Raw genomic sequence first — 13,369 nt, 5'->3', positions numbered from 1 at the left:
AGCCTTAGAGATTGGTCAAGTCAAATTGCAATATGGAGTGTCTGGATATAATTTCTAAAAGTCCTACATTTAAAATAAAAGGCAGCTGTGATTCCACACCCAATTACTTTGGCTGTGTATGCAGCTTGGGTAATTGTATATGAAAATAGCTAGTTAGGTGGCCAACTAGACATTTGTGTATGCAGCCATGCAGTTTATGCACACAGTCACGGGAATTGTGGACGGTCGTATTTGAACTCTTACGAGTTTATTCATGGATCTGAGCATTATCTTGAAAAATTTGCCCTACTTGTGCACTGTTTTGTATTTTTACAGAGGTTGCTAGCCCGTTCACTTGATTGAGAATCTGGCTTGTGCAGTTATGATACATATTCATGTAGACCAGATCCAGTTCTCTAATTACACACAGTATAATGCACTGTATCACAACAAAAATCTGTTAAACTCTTGATAATGATTTAAGTAAATATCTTAACATTCAAATACAACCAGAGCAGCTGGTCCAGAACAGGAAGAGTAGGTCGTAGCTGCCCTGTTCATCGGGAGTCTGCACAAACCTGCAATTCAGACAGAAGGGACACTACCCAGTCTGAAGATACTAGTAATACTCTGTCAGGTTTACCTACCCATTTTTAGAAGCTTCTAGGCACAATCAAACACAACAGGCATTGCCTTTTAGCATTTTTTAAAATTACCTTCGGTTGCTCTCAAAGCCATGACATTGCTTCCACATTAAGAAAAAACATGGTATATAAAAATCCTCTTTGAGGAAACTTTAAGGTGCCAGTGTTTTGCTGTGCATTTCTCTAAATAGATTAAATTAAATTTTAGATGTATGCATGGTGGAACTTTGTGGCACGAGAAGCACCTTCTTCTCTGGAGTAGTGTAGAAGGTTCCATGTTAACTGTGGCATGTTAATGATGTCCCTAGCCCCTGATTATCAGAAGCTGGGAATGGGCAACAGGGGATGGATCACTAATGATTAGGTGTTCAGTTCATTCCCTGTGGAGCACCTGGCTTTGGCCACTGTTGGAAGACAGGATATTGGGCTAGATGGACGTTTGGTCTGACTATGAGCATACTTCCAGAGGTCCCAGCACAGTGCCTCTTGCTACACTTGTTGCAAAGATGTAGCCTGCACTCACCAAGACATTCCCCTGTAGGTATATACTGGGGGAAGAGAGGATAATGGCTCCATCCTACTGAATTGTACAACCTCCCCCTCAGCTGCTAGACTTGTTCCCTCTTTCACTCCAAGGCATGTAGACAGGATAAGGCAGAATTTGGCCAATTTCAGAGCTACAATCTTCCAAACTCTTAACAGCTTTCATGTACTGAGCGTATCAAAATATTTCCTATTATTTTGTTTTGTTCCAATTTGGATTGCACAGCTGTATCAAATACTTGCTTTGCCTCAGTCAATGCAACTGTGTCAGCTTTCACACATTAAATTTGGGATGCACCTGAATACTTGGGAATATAACCTTATACTTTGCTTAATACTATAACCTATATAATGTGTGCCTATCCGTATAATTTAAATATGCATGGCAGCAGTCCAATCTTTAAGTTTTACTCAGGAGAACTGATATATTGTAATTGGATTGCCTTCAAATACATCTGTTTTGGGTTTTTTTATGAATGGTAAAATTTCTCCTATCTGTAAATCATTTTGAGATGCTTAGTGTGAAGGATGTTGCATAAAAGTACTTTGTATTGTATTCCTGATGAACTTGCTGAAACCCAGTTTCCAGTTATATATTCCTTGGCATAATTAGTTTTCTTTCCCACTTGCAGCGGTGTCACATACTTATTGGAAGGTCAGTCGTTGGTCCTTGAAATTACATAAGAGATTGTTCTTGATAATATTCACTGCAGACAGCGCCATTTGTTAAACTGAACCACTTTCAAACATTTTTCATTCAGTTATCAGTCAGAGATAGTTGTCAGACAGTTGTGAGACAGAGAAACTATATGTGCATTGTACGTGCTTTTCCCCTTCATAATGATAGCATTACAGACTCTAGTAACCATCAAATGAGTATTTCTAGGGACGTCTTTAATTTAGTTTACCATACTTCCCTGATTTAAGGACCTATTACATTTAAAATATAGGTGGGCTTCTGGGATCATACAGCTGTTCTGGAATACAGCACATACATTAGATGTATCTATTCCAGAAAAAGGTCTGCCCGCTGTCCAAAACAAAATACATTGGAGGGGCTCAAAGCATCCATGTAGTGGCCACTGAGCACCTGATTCCTGGTCTGTCTCCTCATCTCCTGCTGGGATTCTGCAAAGACCAAATGGTGAGAGAGACAGTTGCTTTTTTATAATCACCTTTCCTGCCCCCAATTCGTGATCAAGACCTCATCCCACAATGCTGTTATAAAAAGGGAAGTTTCACCTGCTCAGTAGTGAGTTGCTCCTTTCTCTTCCCTTCATTGCCAAGATGGGAAAGAGCCTTCAGTTGGATGCACCCGCAACCCCGTCTCCTGTCCCTCGGTGGTATTTGTAATGAAGACATTAGTCAGGGAGAAATTACAGTGACAGCACTCTCTTAGACTGCTGAGAAGACTACTGTCTTCATGTAATTGAACTGCTGAGGGAGTGTTTTGTTGCTGTGGGAGAAGTTGAAGCTTTTTTTATCTGTATATGTTTACTTACCCCTTTGGAGACAAGTGAGCATATCCAGGGGGCCTTCCCCAGTTTCCTACAGTCAGGTTTTTGGTATTCACTGACCTAGGTCTTTGGAGGGAAGGTTGAGATTGGATTACAGCTATCTTACACCATGAAAGAGGAGAGGTTTTCAATTTAGGAGTAAGGACTGGTGGGTGACAACTGCCCTGTAGTGTCAGGAGGAAGTTGTTTAGGCACATGTCAAGAGGATAGGGGAGGAACCTCTCTGTTTGGAGTGGGGTATACTCTTGGATGAGTGATTTGTGGGGATTGTAAAATGGCATTTTTATCTTATTCTGGTAGTTGAGAAATTTGGTATATGCTTCCAGGTGCTGTGGAGCTGGAGATCCAGAAAGGAATCAACTTTGGGGTTTTGGACCCTGTTAGTCACCTCCTAGTTAGGAAGTGGTTAATTTCTGGGGCTTGGCCAATTTGTTGACATTTAATACCTGTCTCATCTGGTATCTGGGTTCAGGAATGCAAGGCAGGCTCTAACAGTGACCCACATCTCCCCTCAGAGCTGTCCATTGCAAAGTCACCACCATCCATGATTTAAAGGGATATTGTCAACTTTATTTTTTTTAAATAGCCTAATTCAAAAATCTCAGGTTTCTGTTCGCTCACCCTTTCAATAATATGTCCAGATTTTTTTTCTTTATACCTTTCTTTAAAAAAGGAAAGGGAAAAAAGTTAGATTTTTCTGCTTCAATGATAATGTTTACAAGGGTCTTTACAAGGGCTGAGAAACAATACCAAAGGCAACGTGAGCTTCCTGTCTCATATATCTGTAAGACAGTGAGAATATACAAAGTGCCACCAAATGCACCCGGAGAACAAACTGAAAAATAGTGAGAAATTATATATTTAGTAAACTTATTTCAGTATTTAGCAGCAATAATAGGCAAAATATTTCCTACTAAAAGGTAATATTTTTTTCAAGTTGATCTTATAATGTAATCATTTAGGATTATATTATGGAGATCTGGTTTGATAATTTGGTTTGCACAATACTGGCCCAGCTTCTTCCAAAGAGGTACTGCAATGAGCCTGACCTGGGAGATTGCTGGGAAGGAGATATAGCTTTTTGTATCTGATCTAGTGCAAGAGCTGCCTAGTGTCAGGGCTGGGCTGTGGGTGGCTTGTGTGCACTGGTCAGCTACTAAATTGCAGTCAGGAGATGAGTAGCAGCATCATGTTAGGTCAGGATACCAGGAAGTTAGTTTCAGGCCCCAAGTTATAGACAGCAAGCAAATAGCAGAGTTAGGGACAAACTAGGGTCAGAAGCCAGAGTCTAGGGTGTATAGCAAAGAAAGGTCTAGAGCAGAAGCAAGCAGGCAGTCTGAATTGTTGCTCAGACAGCTCCCCATGATGGCTTCCCAGTATACCAGCATAAGCCAACTAGTGGGCTGTGAGGGGCCACCAATCAGGCCATGCAGAGCGGTACTTCCTGAAGAGCCTAGCTTCACAGGGTCCTCCAGTGTAAACCCAGCCCAAGCTTCCAATGGCAATGCAGAAGTATCACTGGCCTAGAACATCCCAGGTTCTAGTCCTGCTGGTTCTTCTTCTAGTGCTTGCTCATGTTCATTCCATATTAGTTGTATCTGCTTGCCACATGCACTGGTGCTGGAATTTTTTCCCTCAACAGTAGCTGTAGGGGACCGGCTCTGGTGCCCTCTGGAGTGGCACCTGCATGGTGAGGAATAAGGGGTGCTGCCAGCTCCCCCCACCCTCAGTTCCTTCTTGCCACCAGTGACGGTGCTGGAATGTCTGCTGCTTCAACTAGTGTTACCTGTTCTCCGTTCTTGTGAACTTGCATAACCTGTAATTTAGTTGTATATAGTTAATAGTTGAATTAGTTACCCTTAGTAGTAGTTTAGAGTCTTCGTGAGTTCCGAACGGAACTCAGCCTGGGGATGGGGCATGTGCTACCCCCAAAAACAAAGACTCAAAGAGCCTGGATCTTTTTGGACGCAAAGTTTATTCATCTTCCAGCCTGCAATTGAGAGTGGCCAACCACCAGGCCCTCCTGGGCCGCTCTGACTTTAACATGTGGCAGGCCATGGCCAAGTTCAAGGGTTCCCTTCCTGAAGGATCCTGGAAGGAATTCCGAGTGATCCTCGGTGAAGGCACGGCCGCGGCCAGGGCGGCCCTCCAGGCAGCGTCTGACACAGCGGACTCTGCCACCCATTCCATGGGCTCCGCCATATCCATGCAGCAGGCTCCCTGTCTGCTCCTCTCAGGCTTATCCAGCAAGGCTCAGGAGTCGATACAGGACCTTCCCTTCGACAGCCAGGCCCTGTTTGCAGAACAGACAGACAACAAACTGCATGGTTTAAAAGACTCCCGAACCACCCTGAAAACTCTGCAGTTTTATGTCCCAGGCCAGACACATAAGCAGTTCAAACCGAAGCAGCCTCAGGGCCAAGAGAGCCAAACTCATCAGGACCTGCCTCACAAGAAAGCCAAGGACTATAAATGCCATCCAAACCATGCACCTCCACCCTCTGCTCAGTCGGGTTCAACCTGAAACAAGCAGGGGGCCAAGCGATCATTTTGAGGGTGCGCCCAAAGGCAACCTATCAGACCAGTGGTGGGTAACCTGCGGCCTGCACGCGGGCCATCAGAACAATCCGCTGGTGGGCCGCGAGACAGTGTTTACATTGATCGTCCACAGGCACAGCCGCCCGCAGCTCCCAGTGGTCGTTGTTCACCATTCCTGGCCAATGGGAACGGCGGGAAGCGATGCAGGCTACAGGGACTTGCTGGCCGCCACTTACCGCAGCTCTCATTGGCCGGGAATGGCAAACTGCGACCACTGGGAGGTGCGGGCGGCCGTGCCTGCGGACGGTCAATGTAAACACTGTCACACGGCCCACCAGCGGATTATCCTGATGGGCCTTGTGCAGGCCGCCCGTTGCCCCCCACTGCACCAGACTATTCCCCAGATCCATCCTCCCCATTTTTTTATACCTTTCTGTGAAATCCTACCCGCCTCCATTGGTACTGCTTGGGAATCACCTAATATGGAATGGACATGAGCAAGAAAAGACAGTTACCTTTTTCCGTAACTGTTCTTCGAGATATCCATTCCATGACCCGCCCTCCTTCCCCACTGTTGGAGTTCCAGCAAGAAGGGACTGAGGGTGGGGGGAGCCGGTGGTGCCCCTTATACCGCGCCATGCGGGCACCACTCCAAAGGGCGCCAGAGCTGGTCCCCTATGGATGCTGCTGAGGGAAAAACTTCTGGCACCAGTGCATGTGGCGAGCACACACACCTAATATGGTGCAACACATCTCAAAGAACACCAGTTACGGAACAAGTTAACTGTCTTTTCTTACACCTAGTCATAAATTGTGGTTAATTTGATCTGCTTGATGTGAAAGCCCCTGGGAGGGATTAATTTGAGAACTGCTGGAGATTGGGCTAGACAGAAGATGAAAATGCTGGTAAGTAAAGAGAGCCTCTGAGGATATGTCTACACAGCCCATGGCAGCAAATCTTTCAGTCTAGGTCAACAGACTCAGGCTTGCAGGGCTCATGCTAGAACTCTAAGAATAGCTGAGTAGACAGTGTGTTGATTGGACTCAGGCTTTGAAGCCTGCCCCCCTCCATAGGCATCAGAGCCTGAGCTCCAGCCCAAGCCGCAACTTCAAAGTGCTGTCTACAGATCTATTCTTAGAGTGCTAGTGCGAGCCATTCATGCCTGAGGCTGTCAACCTTGGCTGTGTAGAGATACCCTGAAAGATTTGCCAGGCATTGTCTGCTGTCTTTGCTGATAGTCTACCAGCCTTGTTCGTAATGTTCGTAAACTAGGGCCAAACAGTGATTTGGCTGCATGTTTAAAGAGGGAAAGAGGAAATGTCTTAAACAGTCAGGACCCAAACTATATAGGGCTTTCTAGATTAATATCAACTCTGTGAATTGCAAAAAGAAAGCCACTGCAATACATGCAGCACATGTGGTATGTGCTAAACACTGATTGCACTACTAAATAGATAGGCCATCATTTTCTGCACTACATGAAGTTCATGAGCAGTCCTCAAGGGTAGTCCTAAGCAGTGTGTGCTAAAACAGTTAACCCCAGAGGGTGACAGGGTCATGGAGACTTGTGGCGTATCTGAGAGAAAGGACCCATCAAGTTGTGATGGCTGGGTAAAAAGCACTGAGTCACTGTTTCTACCTGATTCCAAAAGCATATTTCAATCTACCATTTCCCTTCATTCAAAAAGCAGAATTGGTTTTAGATGGAATGTTCTTGGTGTCGGGTTCTCCACTCTAGAATTCACTTCTGTTGTCTGGTTTCCAGAACTCCAGGTCAAAGTGTGGAGCCCATCTCTTTTCTCAATCTGGTTGTAAAGCGTTGCTGTCTATAGCAACAGGCTGGACAAGTGGTTGGAAATGCTGCTTGTGTGGCTTTGGGCCAATTAGAATTATTTTGGTGGAGTGGTTAGGATCCTGCACATGGCTCACTGATATATATAGATAGATAGATAGATAGATATAGTAGATATTGATTTTAATGATGTTTTAATGATATCAGAGAATAATATATGCTGATAATAGGCACAATATGTACCTTGGTGAATGTTCCATACCGTCCCTGATAATGACATTCTTGTGAGACCAGTTTCCACAGCTGGAAAACAAGGCAGGGGAGTATCATAGACTGAGCCCTGGGAACCAACAGGTCTAGGTGGCTGTGTAAAAACAAACTTGGCATTAGCAGTGCCCACTTGCAATAGGGAGTAACCTCCATAGCTGTAGAGACCAGAAATATTTAGAAACTTACAAAAAAAAAAGAGCTCTAACATATTTAAATTGTTGTGCCTGACTTGTTTGTTATTATATTGCTGTATGATTGTTGTTCAAAAAGTGCCTTTTTTAACATCATAAAAATTGAATGATCAGAGAAGGCCTCACAGTTGTATTCAATTGGTTATTAACCATATTTTCTCGAGTGCGTCCTCATGAAATGCTGAGTACTCTCTGTTGATGTTTTCCACATTTTGTCTTTCATAAGGGTGTGGGAAGTATATTTAGAGTCTGTTTTCATAATTTCTAAAATTTAAATCTAAATTCTGCTTTACTTCTACTTGAATTTTCTGATAGTGACATGTCGCTAAACTATTTTGGCTTATTTTATTTAATAGAGGGAAAGGATGAAGAGCTCTTTCTTCCTTTTGTATACCTTTCATCAGTTCTTACATTGTATTGACCTCACATACTATTTAGTAGAGACAGCTTTATTATTCTGTTTTGTGTATTGAGCACTTGAAAGAGGAAGAGTTTACCAGCTAATTAAAAAACAGGCAATAAATTTTAAATGTATGCAATTCCATTCCCAAAGCTCATCAATGCTGTTCCACCTTTTTAACTACATATTTATGGCCATCAGAAGGTCTCAATCCCAAAGCTGAGGAACAGTAACAAATTTTGGGATGGAGAGTGCAAATGACATTTTGTTACAATTCTCCCAAACAAATTTTACTGCTATCAGGAGACCTGTCCACCCACCCATCTGCACGACCCCTTTTATTAGTCATCTTCTGAGGGTCACAAAGTAACATTTTCAAAACACCCTGTGTCACATTTTCTGAAGTGCCTTTAATGAGACCCACTACATACAGAGAGCTCCGATTATAAATGATAATCTTTACTAGACCAATTCTATGTGGAAAAGTAATGTTAAATGATATTATGGGATTTTTAACATTTCCAATAAATACAGTTGGCATGGTTTAACTCCTTACACCTTCCTCTGAAAGTACCTTCAGGACCATAATTTTAAAAAACAATCTTTATATTTAATTCAGATGATAGCCAGACATGGCATAGTCCTGATCTAAAGATTCATGGGCCAGATCCTGATCCCCACTTCAGTGTGCAAAGCATCCAGAAAGCCAATGGATCCAGCTCCATGACGAGTTCATCTATACAGGGGACGCTCTCTGATGGCAGAGGACCACCACATCAACTTCTACACTCCCCACAACCCAAGTCCCAGCATAGGGGGCATGTCTCAGAAAATGTGGGAGTGAGTGGCCGGGTGACCCCTGGCTGCTGGAATGACCCGTGGGGCAGTGGCCCGCTGGCATAATGTAGCGCAGCCTTGAGGTTATGCTACTTATATACCAGGGACTGGACTGGCATCCAGCTACTGGGCACTATTCAGATGCAGCCCAGGATGGGGATTTATATCTTACATCTATAGATATTTAACTAATGACATGAAATTCATAATGCTGTGCTAGTGTCATCAACCAGCCAGAGTTCTGAATCTGCAGAATCAAGTACTTAATGATCAGATCCAAGAGTAATCTCCAGAAAGTGCTTAGAATTAAAGCCAAATCTGAGAAGCTTTGTACTTTTCATGACATTTTCCCCCTTTAGCTTTCCTGTTATGGAAGCCACATGAAATCAGCAAGCAGTCTTAAACTCAGTCTTTGAAGGTATTATAAAACTGCAGCACTCTGCACTTGCGTATGTCTCAGAATGAGGGTGTCTGGCATTTATTTGGTTTGAAAAATACAAGTCAGATTTGGCATCTGCGCTACATGCTGTAAATCAGCATTTACTAGGCAAATTGTTTAGTCGCTTAATAGTGCTACTCCAAATCTTTGTTCTCAATGGAAAATTGATGATCTGCACTACAAAGCTGATGGGATATAGACATTTGACATGGTATTGCGAAGGTAGACACGGAGTATAAAAGAAATGATGGTTTTATTCCTTATTCATGAATGTAAATGGCAAATTTCCATTAGGATACCTACAGAATCATTCTCCATAAATGTTATGATTTGCAAGGTATGTCTTTTGCTGAATGTGTGCTTTCTATTTTATTTTCCTATAAAAAGTGTTGAAAAATCTCTGGACCCATTTTCTTTGTTTCCTTCTTTTCAGGACTATGATTTAAGCCAGCTTCAGCAACCCGATACCATAGAACCAGATGCCATCAAACCTGTGGGGATCAGACGGCTTGATGAAAGACCAATCCATGCAGAACCACAGTACCCAGTCAGATCAGCTGCTCCTCATCCTGGGGATATCGGGGACTTCATTAATGAGGTAAAAGAGAAAAAATAGTTTCCTTGCAGGATCGGATAGGCTTTTATATGTTGCTAATTGCACTCTGCATGAATAGCTGTTACATTTGGAACATAATAACTTTTTTAAACTTGCTTATACAATTAAAATGACCTTGGTAGATAGAAATAAATATGGCCTTTTTAAGTGCAGACAAATTTAATTAACTCATTCAAATAGAAAGGGAAGATATGTCAATTAACTTTTGAACATTTATATTAATTGCATTCACACTATGTTATCAGCCTTAACCACAATATCTCCAAGAGGGATTATACCATGGGTTCCAAGTAATAAATAGACTAACAAAATTATAATTTAGCCTAAATTCATTTATTAATGCAGATTAATTTAATAATGGAAGAAGTTCATTTTGATTTTCCTCACACATTACCCTTTGAATCCAGATAATAGTGGAAATTCAATGCCTTAAAAAGACCAAAAGAGTTCCAGCAAACAAGATTAGTGAGTAGGGCAGCTAAATTAAATGTTATGTAAGTGCTTTAAATAATTTCCTAGTCAAAGAGTTTTTAAGAGGCTCTGTGCCTTTTTGATTCTTGCAAAGTAACAAAAAGATAATTGACAGTGAATGAAGATTTAGAATTTACTTTAAAAGATATTTTCAGTTATGAAAGAAATATTTGCCTACAAACATTTTTTAAAATTATTGTTATCATTGACCAAATGTTTGGGTATATTTAAGTCATTTGTTTTGTGGAACTTAAAATGCTAGACATTTCAGTGTGTTCTTTATGCTTATTACTTTGGGCAGAAAAAATATTAAAGAATAACTTGTCATTTATATTCTCTGATTTTCTCAAGTGTTTGTTACCTGAATAAACAGTTTAAGGTAACTGCTGATTGGAGCTAGGAAAATTTTGCAAAAATGCTCTTGTGAATATTTGAATTTTTTAACAAAATCCCTGTTGTGATGTTCATACCTCTTTTGTGTTTGCTAGAATATTTTTTGGATGCAACAAGATTACTCCCAGGAATGAACACAGACCTCCATTTCTAAGTGACCATTGAGAGAATATTAGTATTCAGTTTCGATGAACATTCAAAATTTGCATTAGAAATCTGATTCTGAGCATTCTTCGAATCAGGGGGTAGAAACCAACCATGTGACAAGGTGACCAGTCACATGGCTAACATTTCAACTAATAAATATTTGAGAAAATCACGATTTGCTGGTGGACAGTATGGAATCAAGTGGGGAAAAAGGTGAAATTCATCATGGGTCCCTTGTCTCCATCCCCTCTCTGGGGATGATCCTAACTTCCTTGCACAACCAAACAAGGACTAGAGATGGTCTAGCTCCATTTGAATTATTTCTTACATATTATTCATCCAGCTGTTCTTGTGACATAGTTTCTGTGTGCTGTACAATGATGTTATACTATCCAGTTGTGATTTAATGTGAATGTGGACATGCTAGGCCATGGAAAGGGGAAATGAAGGCAGGGAGCCTACCTTCAAGGCACCTTCTCCTCATGGCCTCAGGTTGGCTGTGCAAGTGGTTGCCTGCCTTGATTTCCCTCTTCTGGTGTCTTCTGCCCAGGAGCGGATTGCCTGCCTGCATCCTCCTTCATAATGGCATACAGCGGCCCTGGGTGGGTGCCCTTCTGCAGCAGGCCACAGCATGACTGGACTGCCTTCCTCATTTGCCTCTCACATGATGGAATCCCCAGTAACTCCACAAAAGCTCTTCACATATAAATAGCTCTTCTCCAAGGTTAATTTATTTCAGAAGTCCCACAACCATAATCCAGAATTCCCCAGCAAAGTGCAAACATCATGTCTTTCAAGGCCCAACAGTCCATCAACACACCTAAGTACAGCTCTGGCATCTAACCGCACTCCAGCTCTCCAGGACAGCTCCAGCATCTCTTGCCTCTCTTAGACTTTCAGATACGCTTCTGGTGTCTCTCACCACTCCTCACGCCAACCGTGGGGTGCTTTCCCCCCTTGTTTCCTTCCTGGGTACGGTTCCAGCACTTGCCCAGAAATACCAGCGGGCTAACCCTTCAATTGTTCTCCAGACTCGACCCTCTCTGGCCCCTGGCTTCAGCTCTCGTGCTGAAAGAGCCAGCAGGCATCTCCCTCTGCTGCTCTCTCTGGCTCTGGCTCTCTGGCCTGGGGACATTTGTAGGTGACCCCCTGACTGCCTTCCTGCCTTCCGCTTTCACCAGCGCCACTGCTCCCTGTATTAGGGGCCTCCCCTTCCTGAAGCTCTGAGCTCTTTCTCCTCTCAGAACTCTGGATTCTCTCTTTCTCTCTATGGACTCAGCATTCTAAACTCTCCCTTGCCTTTGGGGTGTCTCTCACTTCTAATTTCTAGGGACATTACACCAAACTAGGGCACACCTGGATTGAAAAACAGGAGAGCTGGGCCCAATTCCATTTAAGGGGCCAACTACCCTGTTACAATTATACTTCACTGTCAGGGGCGGCTCTATGTATTTTTCCGCCCCAAGCACAGAAGTCAGGCAGCTTTCGGTGGCATGCCTGTGGGAGGTCAGGCACGTAACGCGGATTCGGCGGCATGCCTGCGGGAGGTCCGCTGGTCCCGCGCTTCGGCGTACCCGCCACCGAATTACCGCTGAAACCGCGGGACCAACGGACTTTCCAAAGGCTCCCTGACTGCCGCCCCCACGGCAACCGGCAGTCTGCCCCCCGTGGCTTGCCGCCCCAGGCACGCGCTTGGTGTGCTGGTGCCTGGAGCCGCCCCTGTTCACTGTTATGCTTTTTTTTTACTTTGCAATGTAGGGAGCTATTCCAGCAAACCCTTACTCACATGAGTAAACAGATATAAGTGGTACCATTGACTGCTATGTACGTAAGGGTTGGTGGACTGATCCTTGAATATGTAATACATTTCAGAAACACATCATTTTATTTTTAAGAAGTCCTTATAACAGTTACTTTTCTAATGCTAAAAGAGTTTTTTAAACCATTTAGACTCAAGTTTTCAGCACCTTTCTTCTGCAGTCATCACTGAAGGCATCATTCTAGCACGCGGTATCAGCCATAAACAATGAGCTACACCTCTTCCTTGTGGAAGCTGGAGACAGTCCAGTGTTGTTGCTGGGGCTCTTCGGACTAAGCCACGCCCCTCATGAGCATCTGCCTCAGGTTTTGCCAGTTGAACAAGTTGGAAGTTTGGCTTATCCTGAACAATTGTATTATAATTTCAGTTTTAATTTGTTTTTCAGCAGTGGGAAGTCCCTTTCTGTTCTCAAAACACTTAATATTTTATTTAGCAAAGCCCCAAATGCTCATAAGTCTGTCCTTAAGTACTCAAATGGAAGTTAACGAGCTTGGGAAGCAGGAAGATCTTTTCAGATGGTTCCCAAGGCCCCATGGCAAGCTCTTTGTCCAGTCAGGGTATTGCAACCTCACCCCCATTTGCACAGGGCAGCAGTCACTCATGAGAAACTACGACGAAAGAGTTCCCTTTTCCTGATGGCTGTGCTTCTGAGGAGGGCAAGCTCTCTGCATCCGGTGATGACCTGGAGAGCCATACACTCAGGTTTTCCCCCGAGTGCTTTAATACTACAGCTGCAAGGCAGTAAACCTGGCAAAATGAAAGAAGAAGGTCC

The 13,369-nt window shown here is 43.2% G+C and overlaps 1 protein-coding gene across 5 annotated transcripts in view; it reads left to right on the top strand.

The window, feature by feature from the left end:
• CDH2 (cadherin 2) overlaps positions 1-13,369 on the top strand; it is a 191,671-nt gene that overhangs the window by 169,337 nt on the left and 8,965 nt on the right. For all 5 annotated transcript variants that reach the window (XM_005279996.5, XM_042854857.2, XM_065585419.1 and 2 more), the window contains one exon: positions 9,585-9,749. In XM_005279996.5, coding sequence (XP_005280053.1) covers positions 9,585-9,749 — 165 coding nt within the window. The remainder of the gene's footprint in view (positions 1-9,584; positions 9,750-13,369) is intronic.

This window comes from Chrysemys picta, chromosome 2, assembly GCF_011386835.1.
Source record: "Chrysemys picta bellii isolate R12L10 chromosome 2, ASM1138683v2, whole genome shotgun sequence".
NCBI lineage: Eukaryota > Metazoa > Chordata > Testudines > Emydidae > Chrysemys > Chrysemys picta.
Note: the sequence above shows the minus strand (reverse complement) of the source record. Positions and strands in the feature narration are given on the sequence as shown.